We start from the raw sequence: 18,023 nt of genomic DNA, 5'->3' as shown, positions 1-18,023 counted from the left end.
ATGATCTCTGTAATAGCAACACACACACACACACACACACACACACACACACACACACACACACACAAATACACACACACACACACACACACACACACACACGCAGCTGCTTTTAAGCATTTTCACATAGGAGGAGCTGCATAGCAATTTTTCTGATGGACTCTTTTTGACTGTAGTTTCCAAAAAGACCAAGTTAGAATACATGAATGGACAGCACTAACACTGCTAACACTAAGGATTATGATCACATCCATGATGATAAGATGCTCAATAAAAACTCAGATGAGCTGCACCACAAACACGAGTTCAGGTACTACGTTCTTACTTTGATCAGGTACTGGTACTGCTGCGGGTTCCTCTCCAGGCCCAGGTGTCTGAGAAGGTCTTCCTCTCCCCCTTCGATCAACTGGTAGAAAATGTGGAAGTTTCTCTCCCCGTGGTTCTGGTGGACCACACGCGACTTCTCCAGCAGATAGTTGATGATGTGACCTCCCACTGGGGCTCCCTGCCGACGGAACAAAGGCCAGAGAGGGAGGGGGGACGAAGGGGAGGAGGCGGAGAGGGTGAGGCTGGGGTACTGAGGTGTGATTTGGGGTTGATATTAACATGCAGGTTCCATGGGGATTTTCATATTTTTCATATTTTATGTTTCTTTTAAAAATAATGCATTAATCGATTCTCATGCTCGAGTGTCGAAATACAGCAGCTACATTTGAGATTCTACTTGCTGCACTGCTTAAAGTAGCTGTCAGTATAAATCACCGTGATGTGCTCACCTTGAAGTCAAACTGAATGTCCATGTACTTGCCAAAGCGGCTCGAGTTGTCATTACGCAACGTCTTGGCATTGCCGAAAGCCTGGAAGGAGGACAGAGTGGAGTGGGATAAGGAGCAGAGCGATGATTGATAGATTAAAGAGGTAGAGATAACAGAAAAATGGAGAGAACAAGTGTGATAAGGACGGGTTGACAGACGAGGAAAAAGCAGGAAAGGAAGGAGAAAGCCGCAGCCATTAGACTCCCTGCGGTGTCTGTCTAGGACAGTAGCACAGATTACAGGGTACAGGGCATGCACACACACTTAAAGACATCTGGAACACATCTGGCTGAGACATAGAGACACCTAAACAAGCGCTCATGAAAGCTCCGGTGCTTGTGGACTGCCTTCATCCTCCAAAATAAAGGTTTTTATCTAAACACACCATCATTAATTAAGTTATTCAAAATTAAGAAAAAATATTTTTGGCCATTATTTTTAGCCAAAATGGCACAATGTCTCACCTCGAGCACAGGATTGGACTGCAGCAGGCGGTCCTTCACCGTCTGCACCTGCTCGCTGGCTGGACAGGTGACAGCATAGTACTGCAGGATCTTCTTGGACGCCTCAGTCTTCCCGGCACCGCTCTCCCCTGAGATCAGAATGCACTGGTCCTTCCCCTCCGTCCTCATGGAGCGGTATGAGTTGTCTGCCACTGCATAGCTGGAGGAGTGGAGCAGAAATAAATTCATCATGACTGTAAATTACAGTTTCAATAGTTATGATTACCAATGATAAATATTTTTAAAGACGATTTTACTCTTTAAAAAAAAAGAAAAAAAAAGAGGGCAGATCAAGAGGTGAAATGCAAATAAAATTAAACACATGATTACTGTTCAGTCATGATGATGAAAAAAAAATGCTGTGCTGGGATAACTTGGAAAACTTGCGTTAGGAATGTGACATATGACAGCGCCTCATGGCATGTGAGCATGGAAAGATAGAAGACTACCCGTGTGAAGCAGAAAGGCCAGAGTGGAAAACAGCCTGTTTCACTTACAGTATAGCCTGTCAGCCCTGTGCTGCTATCACCACTGCCATGTTGTTTCAGCTTATTTGGAAATATTAAGAAAACAGCCCCGTGACACTAGCTACATCATTTTGTATGCATACGTTGAGTTATACTGTAGAGGTCAGCTTCAGGTCAGAGGAATTCCCTCTCTCTGGTACCATCATTTGCTTACTTTACTTTCCACAACTCTTTGCCAAAGCACATCTTTCTTTCCACTCAGGGGCCGAGAAAACATTTACCCACATGCTCGAGTGTTTAAGGTGAGAGAGTTGGGAGAAAAAAGAAAAAACTAGCAGTGGTTACAGCAGAGAGAGAAAGCTCGCCAAATGTTTCGATGATGCCACTGGGAGCCTTTATAATGCTCGGCATTGTTTCTCTGACCATTTCTGTGGCAACCTTTCAAACAAACTTTAACTCATACAAGGACAGACAGGCTTTCATAGCATTATAAGCTAGTTGACTCTGCAAGATTGGCACTTAGAGAAAATATTCCCACATGCTCTGCGGCAATATTTGGAACGCCGTTATGTCATCGACAGGAAAAAACCTCACGAAGCTTCAACAAATTCCCTCTTTTAGGCTGTAGGAGCAAAAACATGACCACAGTAAACATACTGTCCACCATGAATGGTGCAGTCAGTGTTTCAGAAATGTGATTCACCTAACAGCACGGAATCCTCCCCCCAAGCTTTCACTCAAAGATATTATTTATATAATCCAGGATTTACAGACAGGCACACAAACATAGGCCTTTCACATCACAGGAGCAAAGATGAGCAAAACACTATTTGTTATGATGGTAGGCCGTGGGCTACTTAAGAGTCAGTCATAAAGTTAACACCTCATTCCGACAGCACCGTCCATGTCATAATAGTTGAAACAACAAAGCCAACAACAAACCATGGTACAGTCACTATCAACAAAACTGCAGTCAAAGAACAAGGGTGCTACTTCTGGAAGCTTTCTGATTTCAGTCTGTAGCCCTCCAACAGTGTGACTACCATTGAAGACTGAATACTATGGTCCTGAGGTTTCAAAATGAGGAGGTCGTAAGCTAACATCACGTTTCTCCCCGACTGCCTAAAATGCACCCATGAAAGTTTGGATGCAACATTGCACCTCAAATGCAGTCTTCAGACCCAGCCCATGCTGAATCAGTCTGAGCTGCGCACTGTCAGATCGACCGACGCTGACATTACTTACATGTGTGGTGAGACCTCGTAGAAGTTGACCCCACGGTATCGCTCCATGTGGTTCTTGGTATAGATCTCCAGGTCTTTGTAGGGGTTAACCGACACCAGCACTGAACCAATGTATGTCTAAGGAAAAGGAAACGTGAGGTCACATTACATGAAAATGATGGACTTTTACTACTACCACTTTGTTAGTAGGATCCTGAGTGTGTATTGTGTGATGAGAATCACACCATAGCTTTATCAGGGACACATGGACATCTTAACTGCATGTCTTACCCTGGGCAAGCATGCTGTGAGCTTTTAATTCAGAACTCAATGCCCAACATTATTTTTCCTTTGCCGGCTTGTGGACAGAGGTAAAAATAAATAATCTAAATAATCTCTGCATCATTCAGAGGTCTGTCCTCTTCCAAGTGCAACATAATACTGCTTTAAAAAAAAAAAAAGAAAAATGAAAAAGAAAAACAAACAAACCTCAGAGGTCCACACAAAAGAGAAACAAGGCTCATGGCTCACTGCTCTGTTTGACAGCAGTGAGGTCATTTTCACACAGTTACATCAGGCTTAGAATAAATATTTAAATAAGTAATATATTACAGGAACTCATAATTTAAAATGTAAAATAAATCCTTATGAAGAGTGCTGGGACACAGGTCACTATCTTTATGATAGCAGTACACATGTCCATGTCCCCACGCCCACTCACATAGATAAGGTTCTCTTTGAAGCGTTTGCGTAGGTTCTCTATGAAGGCTGCCTCACTGGTGTAGTTCTCCAGCAGGACAAAGTCCTGCACGCCCACCCGGTCTCTGGCTGTCAGGGCCGACTCCATCATAGCCCGCACCCCGTCACTAGCCACCACCTACAGGAGCAGAGAAAAAGGGAGGAGGTGTGGTTAGTGAATGAACATACCGAAACAGAGTAACACTTTATAAACCACAATCTGCCAGTCCCACGCAAGGAGAAACAGAAACTCTACAGCACGCAAGCATGATCCATCTTCATTAGGGGAGGACTGAGAGGACTGAAGGGAAGCAGCAACCAAAAACACGAGGTAGAGCAGCACCAAGACACAATGACATTCCTCCTGAAACTCAAACGTGTTGCATCCAAAAGATTGTGTTTGTTTTATGGAAGTGCCGAATACTGCAGCATGCTGGCTGGCCTTGAAGCCACTCATTGTGGCTCCATTTACTGAAGCAAATAAAACTCTTCATTCAGTAGTCTTTGATGTTTTCCTTGTACAACGGGGCTTGGCCTTCTGTGGTGTGCTGGCTAATCTTACTCACATTCAACAGATATTTATAGCTCACTGCTTATTATTAGAGATCCACTAACAATTTGTCATATTTCTAAAAGGTCTGATTTGCTGGTATGAATTTTGTTCAAATTCAGTTTTATGACACATTTTAAATAGTTATTAACTTCCACATTTTCTCTATATTGACAGCAGATTACAAGTCCTGCTAACACTCCCACTTGAATCTCAAAATGAGATGTTCCAGGTTACTGTGCAGATCTAAAAAAATAAAACAAAACAAGAAGCACTGGGAGAGCACACACCTTCACCGAGCCAGCTCACTCTCTGGGCAACGATTTACTTTGAAGCGGAGAGTATCGCATTTTCTATATATTGACTTTTGTACTTTTTAAAAGGTACTTTAAGAAATCTGCAGTGCAGTAAAAACAAGTGTGGGCTTTCATTATTTGCCCATTTTAATATACCCGACATCATTCTGAGTATGGCTATACCACATGTGTAACAATCAGGTCAGCGTTTATCACATTAGTTTCAATGTTTAGTAATGAATATCAAGTAAGATGTTTTTAAACACAAGTTAATCCTGTTATCCAAATAATAAGTATCTCTATATAGCATTACTGTCACGTAGACCTTAATCTATTGGTCTTGCAGGAGAATATAACAAGACATTTTAAATCTTTATACAGTACCTTCTATACCTTACACAGCACAGTTGTAAGAATCAGTTTCTAAGTTATAAGGCCTTTTGTTATTAGGTTGACCTAGTGGATGCAAGTTGGTGGATGCAAGCTAAATTTTAATGGATTGTTAACACGACCCAACTCTCCACCCATAAAAAGTTTTATTCACAACTTTTCAAGCTATGGTGTTTACAGACAAAATGACACTCAAGCAAACACAAACAAAAAAAGGACCTCCATGGCAGAGGTAATAAAAAAAAAAAAAAAGATTGCAGTACTGCAGTCTCTGACATTTCTGGTCTCTGATTAGCTCTCCAAAACAAACGAAGGAGTTATTATGTCAATTAATCCTTAATCTAACAGCTATTTTATGATTGATTTATTGTTTATTCCACAAAAAGTAAAATCAAAATCAAGTGAATCAGTTTTTAAGTGTGACGTCTAAATATACGGGTTTTTTTTGTGAAACAGTCAAAAATTATGTTTAAAAACATAATAATAATAATAATAATACAACATAAAGAGCAGCAAACATGTGGAAACAGGTGCAGAATTCTAACCATTACAACCTCTAGGAGAAAATCCCAAGCCCCCCTCACAGCTTGAAGCCTACAGCAGAAAACATTCAGGCCGATGCTGAGAAACACTGTTTGAAGTTTACAAGCCACTCACAGACCTCCAATTTATTCCAACACATGCTGAAAAACACAACCAAGTGTCTGCTTGTACATCATCCAGAACTTCCTGTAGAAAAGCTTCAAAGAGCTTCAACTACCCCTAAAGAATTAGAGAGAACGCCAGGAGCAGGGCTGTACAAAGTTATCACTCTAACCAAAGTGGGCAAAGTCACACCCAGGTTTCACATATTCAAAAACACGGAGGCTAACTTAAGAGTCAGACCTGAATTTAAATTGAACACTTACATGTTTAAGTTCATCAACGCCTTTGACCAGGAAGCCATTTTCTAAAATAGATGTTTGAGTTTTGCGCATAAGATTGCGAAAGTTACTGAGATCCATGTTTACGGAGTCGGACTGAAGCAAACTCTGAATAACTTCTTTCTTAGGGCAGAGGCAAAGGTGGCCAGTGCAAACGCAATGAGAGAACACACACACACACACACACACACACAGTACAGCAGGTGTTGTTGTTGTGTTATGTAGCACAGCAGTCTTCAGCCCCCAGGAGATCACAAAGAAGAACTGGAGACAGATAGGGAAGCTGAGGGTGGAGGGAGGAGAGGATATATTAATTAGTGCTAGGTGAGACCAGAGGGAAAAACACAGAGGAGAGAAACAAAACGAGGAGAGAGGAGATGAGAAATGCGAGGTTATGACTCCAGTCCTTCTCCATCACTCCATTTAAACTGTGAGGGAAAGTTAGCAATCCTCCCTGAAATTCCACACATTTCAACAACCCATTAAATCACTGCAGCACACACGCACACAGAGTTTGAATTTCACACAAGTATGCATTAATATGTTTGATCCCTGCTTTCAAAGCAGAGTGGTAATGTCCCAGGAGCTTCAGTCATGGGATGCTGGTGTGGACCTTGTTCCAAGTCTGTAAACACAAAAGTAGCACCACTCAGGTTTCTATAAATTAATAACATTAGCGAGCATTGCCCGTTATGTGTATGCTCTTTAACTTGAAACCTGTTGGTTGGGGTGGGATTTGACTCTGCCCCTTAAGTTGAGAATAAACTTAGGACTGGTTGGTCTTGATTTGGGATTTTAATGTTTGTTATGATCTAAGATGTCTTGCTGTTAGACTAACTGGTCTTCATTTTGAAGTCTAATTTTGAGTCAAAACTTGAGAGGTGAAACTTGACGCTTATGGAAAAGCAATGTAGTACACGTAATCTAATCATGTTATACATGGCAGTTAACAAATATCTCTAAATTGGATATGTATCTCTTTTCCTTCCCTTCCTACATGCTTAAACACATCCATTTTCATTTGAATATTTCCCTCACTGTTGTTGTTCTGTCAGCATCTTTTCTCCACTCTTGAGGTTTGATTTGCCTTAAAGCTGCATTTACTATAGTGAGACACAAAGACACAAACGCTAAAGTGAACGTGATGCTTTTATTAATTTGATAGTGGGAGTTACTTGCCCTAAAATGTCCACGGGGATTTAACAATAGTTTTTCTTAATAATTATTAAAGTAAAGGAGACGGGCAAGCTTCTATCAACTTTGAAAGAAAAGAAACACAAAAAAGGTGATCATCAAACAAAAGTGAAAGTTAAAGGCCAAATCGCCAAAAATATCCTCGTCTCCACAAAGCAGGAGTGTACACACACACACACACACACACACACACACACACACACACACACACACACACACACACACACACAAGCTGCAAACCAAAAAGGCTATATGGCCCTGGAGCTCCCCTCTCCGGCCTAATTGTTGAGTAGAAACATCTGTACAGAAGAGCAGGACCTTAGATATTAGGACACACCCATACAGGCAAACATCAGAGCAGGTCTGGCTATATTATCCAATAGTAATGGTACACTCAGGATTTGTGGAAGTGAATCGGCTATAACGGCCTGCCTCGTAGACTTTGTGAAAGGCTATGAGGATAAAGTGCAGTGGTGCTTCACTTAATTAAGGATATTAAAAAGGAACAAGTTAAATATAGTGGATCGTCTAAACTGAGCAAAGTTAAACCTTACGCACTTTTCTCATGTCTGAATGTGATGGTGTCCTGCGACTTTACTTGTGCTTGCCAATATGACAAAGTGCATCCATTTGATCTGATTTACACAACACTTTAATTTTCTTTGCAGAAGGTAAAGTCCATTAATGGATCAAGAATTCATGATTCCAGGACAGGTCATGTGACTCCGGCCTACACCTCTGGGTATCATTGTGATTTATTGACACAACCATGTGTACATATGTGACCTTGTGAGTGTGGTAACTGGAACCTATACATCCCTGAGCTCTGGTGACCTATTGTTTGACACATGTGTTCAAAAAACAAAGAAACTGCAGCTGGGAGTGTGTGAGTGTGCATATATACTGTGGCATTCTCTGTTGTCAGTCATTGCTGAGTTGTTTTATGCTGCACTTCCCACCTGTAACGTCAAATAAGCGTGGTACTTTGAGTTCTCAGTTTGGGTTTTCTGGTAAAAAATAAAACTGTCTGATTGCTGTTATGATGAACAATTAACTTCTTAGTTTTCTTCATCCAAACACACTGCTGTTACTACAGCTGGAGACAAACTTCCTGCTTGGAGGATTTTTCCTGGGAAAGACTCAGCAGGCAGCGGGTGTTCAGACCAAACACAGGGGAATATTCCATGTGGGAATGGCTTAAATCACTGTTAAGAGCAGCAGTACTGACATTCATTTACATTAAAGGAGCCATGTTTCATTACAACAGCGTCCAATAATTGTGATGCCTGGGACAGAAACCAGAGCCTTATTTCCTCACCTCTCCCCTCCTCTTCCTCCTCTATACATTGTCACCTCTCATTCACTTTCTGTCCTTGTTTTGGTCTCCCGTCCTCTCTCTCCATTACTTCATTGTTTCGCAACGCTTCATTCACTGTTTGGCTTTCCTGCTGCCGGGTAATGCTCCACACCGGACCTCCACCCGGTCTCAGGAACACACCAACTACGTGCCAACCCAGTTCCTACATGTCGTCATGTTTTCCAGAGCCTTTGCTGCAAAACAAGGTAGCCTGGAGCCAGGTTAGCAGGAGGGAACCTGGAGAGGTGCACCACTCTGCCAAGATGGTGCACCTCTGGTTGTTCGGCACTGCTGGTTGGCTGGTCCACTGCTTCGGTGCAGACTTCATTATCTGAATATCTATTGGACGTTTGGTATAGACACTTAATACTTTCTGATGATACATTTTCCTTTTGTGATCCTGTTACTCTTACTCCAGCACCACCCCACAATGACACTGACATTTCAAGTATTCACCTGTTAGTGAGTTTCCATAAACAGACTGACATTAATGCTATCTATTAATATATTTCTTGAACTATTAAACTTTTGCTATTATTACTACACATAGCATGTGCACCACTGACTTGATTTAAGGTAATCTACCTACAAGTATATTTTTAAAGCCATCCATATTGATACAGGTACAGTTTAATGTTCCGGGCCATAGCTGCTTGGACCTCTTAATTTGAATCCCAGTTCACCTACCAGTTTATGCTCTACTTTTCTAGTTTCTAGGTCACTTGGCACAAATTGGTATATCTGAGGGTTGTGGCAGGAAAGTCATCTGTTGTAAAAACAATCTGTGCCAAACTCAATATGCAGGTATATCCACAGTGGCAACACCTTCCAAATAAGCGAGTGGTGTAAAGACGTGTTTGTGTCTTTACATTGAATGGATGCACCTTTCTAACCAAGCTTGCTGGTATTATCTGACAGGACAAAGCTCCACCCTGTTGTCCCAATATGGTCACTTCAGGCTTAAATACAAACCAATAAGCTAATGTAGCTGCAAAAGGCATGATAAGGAAACAAATGGGTAAAACCATATTGGCTACACCCATCTTTTATATACAGTCTATGATGTGTGTGGACTGTCATAAACAAAACAAACAAAAAAAATTCTGGATGACTCAATTAAAAGGAACCTTCCACTGTTTGAGTAACGCGGGTGTCGAACAGAATGGCCAAATCCAAGCAGCAGAGGCCCAGATCCACACTTCTTTGGTAACAATTCAGGGTCAAATTCATAAGCCTACATTCCCATAATGCACTCAAATGGCCTCTTTCATTCAAAATTAATACTTTAATACATTTGGAAACAGTGTTTTGTCAAGCTGAGATGAGTAAACTGGACTACTTGAGTAGGTTTCAGTGGAGCAACCCCTTAAAGATTTGAATTAAGACAAAATGTAAAGTTTTCATTTTGCAAGAACATGCCTTATTTCTTATATTAGATGACATCACTTACATGCAAAAATAGCTTTTACATGTAAAACAGAATAACTACACCATTCCTCACCGACACGTGTTAAAGGTATGCGTGTGATGTCTTTCTAATGTTTTTCATTCACAGAGCTACTAAACAAATCAGGATCAAAACACTTAAGCCAAATGGAGTCGAATATTTTCACATGCAAAAGATTCAGGTTAAATATGCAAAAAGAAGAAAGGGATAATAGAGGAGTGTAGCCGTCACTTCTGTTAGAGTAAAAAAACATCCGACTTGTGTTTTACATGATTTGTCGAAAGTTCTACAATGACAACCAAATGAGTGAGGCTCGGTGTGGTTCTGATGGAGTTTGCTACACACAGTTTATTTTGCCCTTTCCTACATTTTTACAGTATGAATCAGCTTTCTGGCACACATAGCCCATCTGTCCTTATCTGCTCTGCACTTGCTGCTGGAAACACGAGGGGCATGAAGTGAAGAAGTACTCATTCACCTTTGTGTCAAAGGTGGTCGTGGATGTTGCTCTTGTTAAATCCTAGCAAGCCGTAATGATGCCATATACAACATCAGTGGCCAGGCAAGTTTTTTGGGATAACTGGCAGAGTACCGTCACAGTATCAACCAGACCAATGAGCCAGCTTGTAGGTAAAATAAGAGACGGAAAGGGATGGGACTAACTGAACTTTCAAAATAAGAGCGAGAGGACTTTCCACTGCACTAGCCAACAGATCGTAAGAATGAAATTAAAACACAGGTACATTTTTCAGGCTTATTCTTTCACTGTAATTTGAAGATGTGGATATAAACCAAGGGGAGGTGAGGTAGACCCTGTGTCAACACAAGCCTGTGCAGGTAAAACTCAAAACAACATTTCCCCACTGCTCACCTGTAAAGGCTCCAAGCTTATTAAAGTTTTGATTGCTATCACCATTGTGACGCCTGCAGGCTTGTCAGGGCTCTTTTTTAAATTTCCATTTAAGAGACAGTGAGTGAGATCAGAGAGCAGTCAGACAGGTGTAGCAGGCTAGTGACAGTCTACTGCAGGTTGCTAAAATGAAGCTGCCCACTTGATGATATGTGGGCCAAAGCACAAGTCCAGAGCATTTTTTTCTTTGCTACTCTGCATAACACTTTCTGTCATACTCATGTCACATCTTCCAAACCCATTACTATTAGCTCCAGTTATGGCTTTCCACAGCTCTCCATGACCTTTGATCTTTCCGGAGCAGGCAGAGACCCAGTGTAAGGACAACATTTTCCACTTAATTCTCTATTTTCTACCATTTTGTGACCAAGTTACAAACTTATTCCTGTGTAGGCTGCAGTACTGCTGTGCAGCACTGCTAAAAAATTAAAGTTGAAGTTTGTGTTTCATGTAGAGTTAAAGAAAGCATATGTTCTCATGTCATATCCAAAGAAGAAACTCAAATACCCAAAACTAATTACACAAGACCTCTCACATTAATTCATTTGGGTTCCTGATTCTTCCTCTGTAAATTAAACTAGGCACATACGGTCCTCTCCTGCTTGGAGGTTAACCCTGAAACTCTGCATATCAACTTTAACCTCCTAAGACCCGAACTCTTCCATGGCATGCATTTTTAATTTATCTTTGATATTTGGGCTGATTGGGACCTAATGAATGTAAAAATAAAGAATTACCAGATTTTTTTTTTTTTACCTAATTTTTGTTTCTAAGAAAAATGAGAGCCACATATGAGCATATTTGTTTAAAATTTCGATAGAACAATAGCAGTATAATGTCCTCGTAAGTGGATATCAGGCCCTTGTAGAGCAAAATTGAGTATTTTGGTCTAAATAACCCAAAATGTCCACACATATGTGGACGCCAGGTCATGATTTACAACCCATCGGTCAGTCAGTGTATGACAATGAGGTAATTCTAACTTACTATATTACAGCGATCCTCCATTGAGAAACAGCTCAGGTTTTAAGCCATTAGATTTGCAATTCAGAATCTTTCTGAAGCAAGTGAGACCAGTCCTACATAAACCATTTCTTGAACTAAGATCAGATGCACTGCAGGCAACAATGATTGTGTCAGGAATCTCTGAGTGCATTGCACTATCCTGACATCTAATTGTACACACGGTGCTATAACAGAGAAGGCTGGAGAAATGCACAAATCTTTATAGAGGTATATGCCTAAATACAGCAGTTCCCTTAAAAACTTAGTGTCAGCTCATTCTATAACTCAGAGAAGATCCACCACATTGTACAGACAAGGTACTTCAGCGTCATTCATTAACATGTTACCTCATAGTTTCAATGAAGCAAAAGAATGCCACCCGGCCACACAACACCACCATGCGAGAGCCTCGCCCTGGGGCAGTGCAAACACACAAACAATGCTAAGGACACACCTTTACCGATATCAAATAGACCTGACGTGGATATGACAAATACAGAGTTGAGATGTGAGAGGATGCAGATCAACGAGGAGAAACAGAGAGAGCATGAAGTCTGCAAAAGAACTGTCCTACCTCATTGCTGAGGGATTTCGCTCTCACCTGTGTCCTTCAAGTTCACACTAGGGCTGCCACGATTTGTCGACTAGTCACGATTACGTCGATTATCAAAATCGTCGACGACTGATTTAATAGTCGACGCGTCGTTTGAAGCTTTGTAAGATCACAAAAGACGCAGGAATAAGTGGCAGGATTTAAGAGTGTAATAACGGACTGAAACAGAAGATGGCAGCATTGCATGTACAAGGATGTCAGCTACCGTTAAACCCCGAAGAAGAAGAAGAAGAAGCAGCTGTGTCCCAGAATTCATAGCGCGGCCCAGCGCAGTTTCCAACAATGGCGGCAGCTAGTTAGTTTTAATGTTACTCTTATTATTCTTTCTGGGTCACAAAATAAACGTTTAACATATTTTCAGGCGAGAATGTAGCTGTGTAAACCTCAAATATCTGCTCAGTTTATCAGGACACCACATATTTTCAAAAGCGCTCCGACGTTTTCGGAGACATCTGTTACCCACTAGCTCGTTAGCGAGCCGGGGGCTAGGCTCACTAGCACTGTGAGAACACCGGACTCCCCGCAAATCGTTTTCAAACCCACCACCGTCTTTCGCTACTCAGGTTAAATATATATGAGTCACTTAGATAACTTAAAATGTTATTGTTTGGCTTTTTTTAGTATTTTATTTGTTCCTGAGTAAATCAGTTTGTCTGAGATTAAAGTTATAGTTTTTACACAGCTGAATAAACGTCAAGCAGACAACTGATTATCAGAAGTGTGAGATGCTCCAGAATATACTCCAGTGTCCTGTTATATTTTAGATAGCAAGGAGTTTATTAAACTTCACCGAAACAATCTGCAAATTTCATTAAAATTTAATAAACTATCATCTTGTCTTTATTTTTAGTTAGCACAGACCTTAAACACTTAAAGCTGTAAGCTAATGATAGTTATATAAGAGCAGATGCTGCTGGTGCAATAAGCTGTAGTTTTACGTCCAATGGATGATGATCTGATTAGTCGACTAATCGCAAAAATAATCGGTGACTAGTCGACTATCAAAATAATCGTTTGTGGCAGCCCTAGTTCACACTATTACCCAAGCCAAAGCTAGTCCCCAAAAACTTCCACACTAACTTCATCTGACCACAATGAAATCTAACAGCCTTTAATGCAGATCTACATGTCAAAACATCGCCACTTCTCAGGCAAGAAAAAACAAAACAAAACATTTTCAGAGAACTTTTTTCAGGATGAAGGATGTGTCCCTTACCAGAGGTCTGTACTTCATTGCTCCTGCACTGCTCTCGACTGGTTGTGGACAGGGTGTCCCCCCCCTCCGCAATCCTTTTTCTCACCACTCCAATATGAATGTGGGCTCCAGCGCCGCGTCACAACCACTATTTAGCTGAGAGTTTGCTTTTAGAAGCTCTCCCCTCCATTCTGAGAGCCAGCTGCCATAGCTTCTCCTCTTACTGCTGCTCGCACACGCTTGACGCACACCTCATTCTGTCCTCTCTCACTCGCCACTCATTTGTACACTTTTCTTCTCCCCCCTCCCCTTCAGAAGAAACAGTCTCTGTGCTGGGTGACACACAACACCCCACATTTGCTCCCTCTCTATGTACTTTTTTGTCCCGGTCACTTTCTCTGTAATCCACTACATACTATTACTTGTTTGGTCTTTCTCCATTAAAAACAAGAGAGCCCACACACACACACACACACACACACACACACACACACACACACCTGGCCCGAACCACCCCTGGAGAGAAAAAAGGATCCGAAAGGAAAAATGTGTCCTGCTGCCAAATGGGTAAGAAGTGTTTGTGTGCATCAGAGCAAAATACTGTAAACTCTTTAGTAGTAACTGCCCATAAATAATTATCTAGTTGAGCTTCCTATTCCTTCCCCCTCCTCCCGTCTTTTCTCATCCTTCACTTCCTGCTGTCCTCCACTCTCAGATTTACAGGCCGGAATGGAAACCAGACAGACTGCCAGAAATATGGCTCCTGACCCCCACTGCATCAAGCTGACACACACACACACACACACACACACACACACACACACAGACTTACCATCATTACCCCAATGTCATTATAGGCTGGGTGATTACTTCAGACCAGAGCTGTGTGTTTGTGTAGGTGTGTGTGTGTATACACACATACACACACCTACAGATCAAAGGCCTCAGCAGTTTAATGCATCTGCTTGTTAACACTAACAACAACTGACACGTTACAAGCAGCAGGCGTGTGTTGCTGAGAACAAGTTTCCACTGCACTCACTGGACTCAGAAACGAATACTGGACAGTTTGAAGGTCAAAAAAGATGTGAGTTTTCAATTACAGCCTAACAGATACAGAATTTTTGAGGCCGATACTGATTTTCCCAAAGTAAAAAAATCCCTGTTTGTATATACATTTATGTCCCCACAGTATGTTAGAGTTATAACGTAAAGAAAAAAAATGATGGCGGTCCTAATGACTCTCCAACACAGTCGGCTCAGCTGTATGCTCCTCTGCTGCACACAGTGCTGAAGAACCGAGGTCTGCAATCTGTTATTTAAAAAAAAACAATTACATGTTTGCAGAACAAATCCCTTGACACATTATATTTTATATATTAGGGGTGCAACGATATTCGTATCGATATTGAACCGTTCGATACAGTGCTTTCGGTTCAGTACGCATATGTATCGAACAATACAACATTTGTAATTTATTTTATCAACTTTCCTTCTGACGATGCTGTCTGTGTGGAGCGCTCAGTGAATCTGCGTTCGACTACTCCGCCTAGGCTGCACTGTCGAGCGCAGATCCACTGAGCGCTCCACACAGACAACTTAGTCAGAAGGAAGAGCGCAGGGCAAGCTAGCAAGACAGAAGTTAAGCTCTCCTTGCAACATGGCAAATTGAACCTCCCCCACCCTCATTCAGATCTGGCGTTTGGAATTATTTTGGTTTTCATGTGACGTATGACCCTGAAGGTAAGCGCGTCATGGACTAAAGTAAAACAGTATGTTGGATGTGCCACGCAATGCTCAATTACATGGGTGGGAGCTAGTGTGTTAGCGCAGTTAGCTCGTTAACGTGTTGGCCGTCCAGCCCCATGCACGGGGCTATCAGGGCTAGCTCGTTAACGGAGATTTGCCGTAGGGCTGCTCGATTATGGCAAAAATGATAATCACGATTATTTTCACTGAAATTGAGATCTCGATTATTTGACAATATTTATTTAACCCTTTAAGACCTACTATAGAACCAAGTCCGCCAGAGCTTATATTATTTTTTTTACATGTTGTAGTGCCATTTATGGGAGCATTTCAAGTTGCTATACAACTGTTATAGCCCATATTTTAATAATATGTATGCATTAAGTCCATAATAACTACATTAATTGCAAAAAAGTGCAATAAACTACAAAAAAAATTTTTTAATCGTTTTTGTTTGTTTTTTTACATATATTACTTGGAGAAATTTAAGAGGTTTATCCCTCAAAACTTTAAATACAAAAAAGTTGCAAAAAATAGTTTACAACAACAGGAAATTTATTTTGAGTGTGTTCATAGTTTTATTTTGGAGATACACCAATTTTTATATATTGCAGGAAAAACGAAAAAACAATCCTGTGATGCAAATTTGCAAAGAAAACAGCATGTGCATCAAAATAAACTATTTCCAGCAGTGCAATTCGAGTTCCAAGCATCCCAGAAACTATTCAGAAAAGTCAAACATGACCAGTATAGGCTTTTAAGGCATCGAATTTCCCAGAGGAACCCACCCGAGGGATTAATAAAGTTCTATCTTATCTTATCTTATCTTACAAGTAAAAAACTACATTTCCGCGAAAATGACGTCACTTCCGGTTTCGGCCAGGAAATGGCGGACATGTGATAGTTCGCGCTGACGTCTGTTTCACTGTGGGAAGTGTTACGAACAGCTGATCGGATCGGCGAAGCGTGTTTCTGGAATATTATGTTTTTGTTCCTGCAAGCGCTTTTTATGCAATTTTTGCAAAGCTTTATGTGGAAGGAAACCGTGACCGAGGACAAGCTGATGGCATCAGATGTAAGTACAATTCCTCCGGTTTATTGCGCTAGCTTACACAGTCCAGGTTCTACAGGGATTTAAAAATAGTTACACAAAACTGAGCGTGCTGCTCTGACCGGCTTTAAAGGGTTAACAATGACTTTAAAAAATAATATAAAATTGTGTGCAACACCACTGAAGTTTTTTTTTTTTTTACCTCTCTTTTCAACCAACAGCAGTCACTCTCCTCTCCAAATAACTTCTGCTTAGCTTTCCGAGCTTCCCTCGGGTCCTCTTAATCAGCGGTCTCCAACCTCTTTTGCGCCACGGTTTATGCCCGACAATATTTTTACAGACCGGCCTTTAAGGTGTCGCGGATAAACGAGGGAGGGGCTAATAATCGGCTCACTCATTTTTAATGATCATTGAAAGCCCAGATCGTAATCGTGATTAAAATTCGATTAATTGAGCAGCCCTAATTTGCCGTGTTGTGACGTTAAGGTCATTTTAACGAGGTTAACCTGAAAGCACTAGTGGGAACACAACGAATATGACTGCACATTTACGCCGACATGATTCTCCTTTTGGGGACCTGATATGTTTAATATGCTGCTGAGAATATAGCCCAGAAGAAGCGGATAGTATAGCTTTTATTTTGGAAAGAGACATTTCTCTGTAATAAACTCTCTTTTCCAAAGATGAGTGATTCCTCAATCAGATACAGGGCTCGCAATATCGCTAGCCCGACGTCCTGGGGCTAGCGATTTTTTCAGTCGGGCTACCAAAATCTATCTCTGCCCTGCCCGTCGGCCTATCGTAGGAAGGAAAAATATACGTCAATGCTTTTGCATTCTTTCGGAAATGTAGCTGGGTAATTATGTCATTGGCATCGGTGAGCCACTGTCAATATGTGACATATTGCAATCGCGTTTGAATTTGCGCTTGTTTTTTTGCTTTCACTTTGCAATCGCGCTAACTGTGTATAGAGAGCGACAGCACTGATCTGTGAGTGATGATAATTTGCGCACCAATTCCTCTGACATCGTCTTATTAATTGTTAGCTTACTATGCAAACATGACAAGTGAAATCTCCCGCAGCTTAAACATGTGAGATGTTTAAGACATGTTGATCGCGCAGAGAATCGCTGAGCTTATGTGAGTGCGTGTGTAAAAGCAGCAGGATTTATATTTGACTACGATGACCTGGATGACTGAGAACCTTCACAGACAGATATATATTTTAGTTCTGCTGAGCCAAATAAGACAGGTCAGGGTGAAGAAGTGACAGCCAAAGAAAAGCTTACCACAAAACGGAGAAGTTATGACAAATCAGACTATAAGGCAAAAAGAAAGTGCAGCTTTATGGTTTCACGGACAAAAGAATTTCTGTGGCTGCAATATGACGAGCTAAATAACCAGGGGTGCACATAAGTGGTCCGCAGGTGCGCATTCGCTGTCAAAATAAAAAACACGCACAAGGGTTAGGGTTAAATTTAAAAACTGTACTTTTGAGTTAAAATATATATTTATAATTTTAATAAATGACAAATTAAAAAGGCATGAACATTTTTTTTGTATCGAAAAAATATTGAACCGTGACACCAAAGTATCG

The 18,023-nt window shown here is 41.1% G+C and overlaps 1 protein-coding gene across 3 annotated transcripts in view; it reads right to left on the bottom strand.

Annotated features, from left to right (window-relative positions):
* LOC146693340 (unconventional myosin-Ic-like) overlaps positions 1 to 18,023 on the bottom strand; it is a 64,920-nt gene that overhangs the window by 14,981 nt on the left and 31,916 nt on the right. For 2 of the 3 annotated variants that reach the window (XM_085479140.1, XM_085479142.1), the window contains 5 exons: positions 3,730 to 3,885; positions 3,031 to 3,146; positions 1,280 to 1,478; positions 777 to 857; positions 326 to 505 (listed from right to left, as the gene is read on the bottom strand). In XM_085479140.1, coding sequence (XP_085335266.1) covers positions 326 to 505; positions 777 to 857; positions 1,280 to 1,478; positions 3,031 to 3,146; positions 3,730 to 3,885 — 732 coding nt within the window. Of the gene's footprint in view, positions 1 to 325; positions 506 to 776; positions 858 to 1,279; positions 1,479 to 3,030; positions 3,147 to 3,729; positions 3,886 to 13,647; positions 13,752 to 18,023 lie in introns of those variants that run through there. The other variant, XM_085479141.1, reaches the window with a different exon arrangement.

The sequence above is a fragment of the Copadichromis virginalis genome, linkage group LG14 (genome assembly GCF_057382275.1).
Source record: "Copadichromis virginalis isolate Kocher_CV1m ecotype Utaka linkage group LG14, C_Virginalis_male_GT1.1, whole genome shotgun sequence".
NCBI classification, from domain to species: Eukaryota; Metazoa; Chordata; class Actinopteri; order Cichliformes; family Cichlidae; genus Copadichromis; species Copadichromis virginalis.
This window is presented reverse-complemented; position numbering and strand designations above follow the sequence as displayed.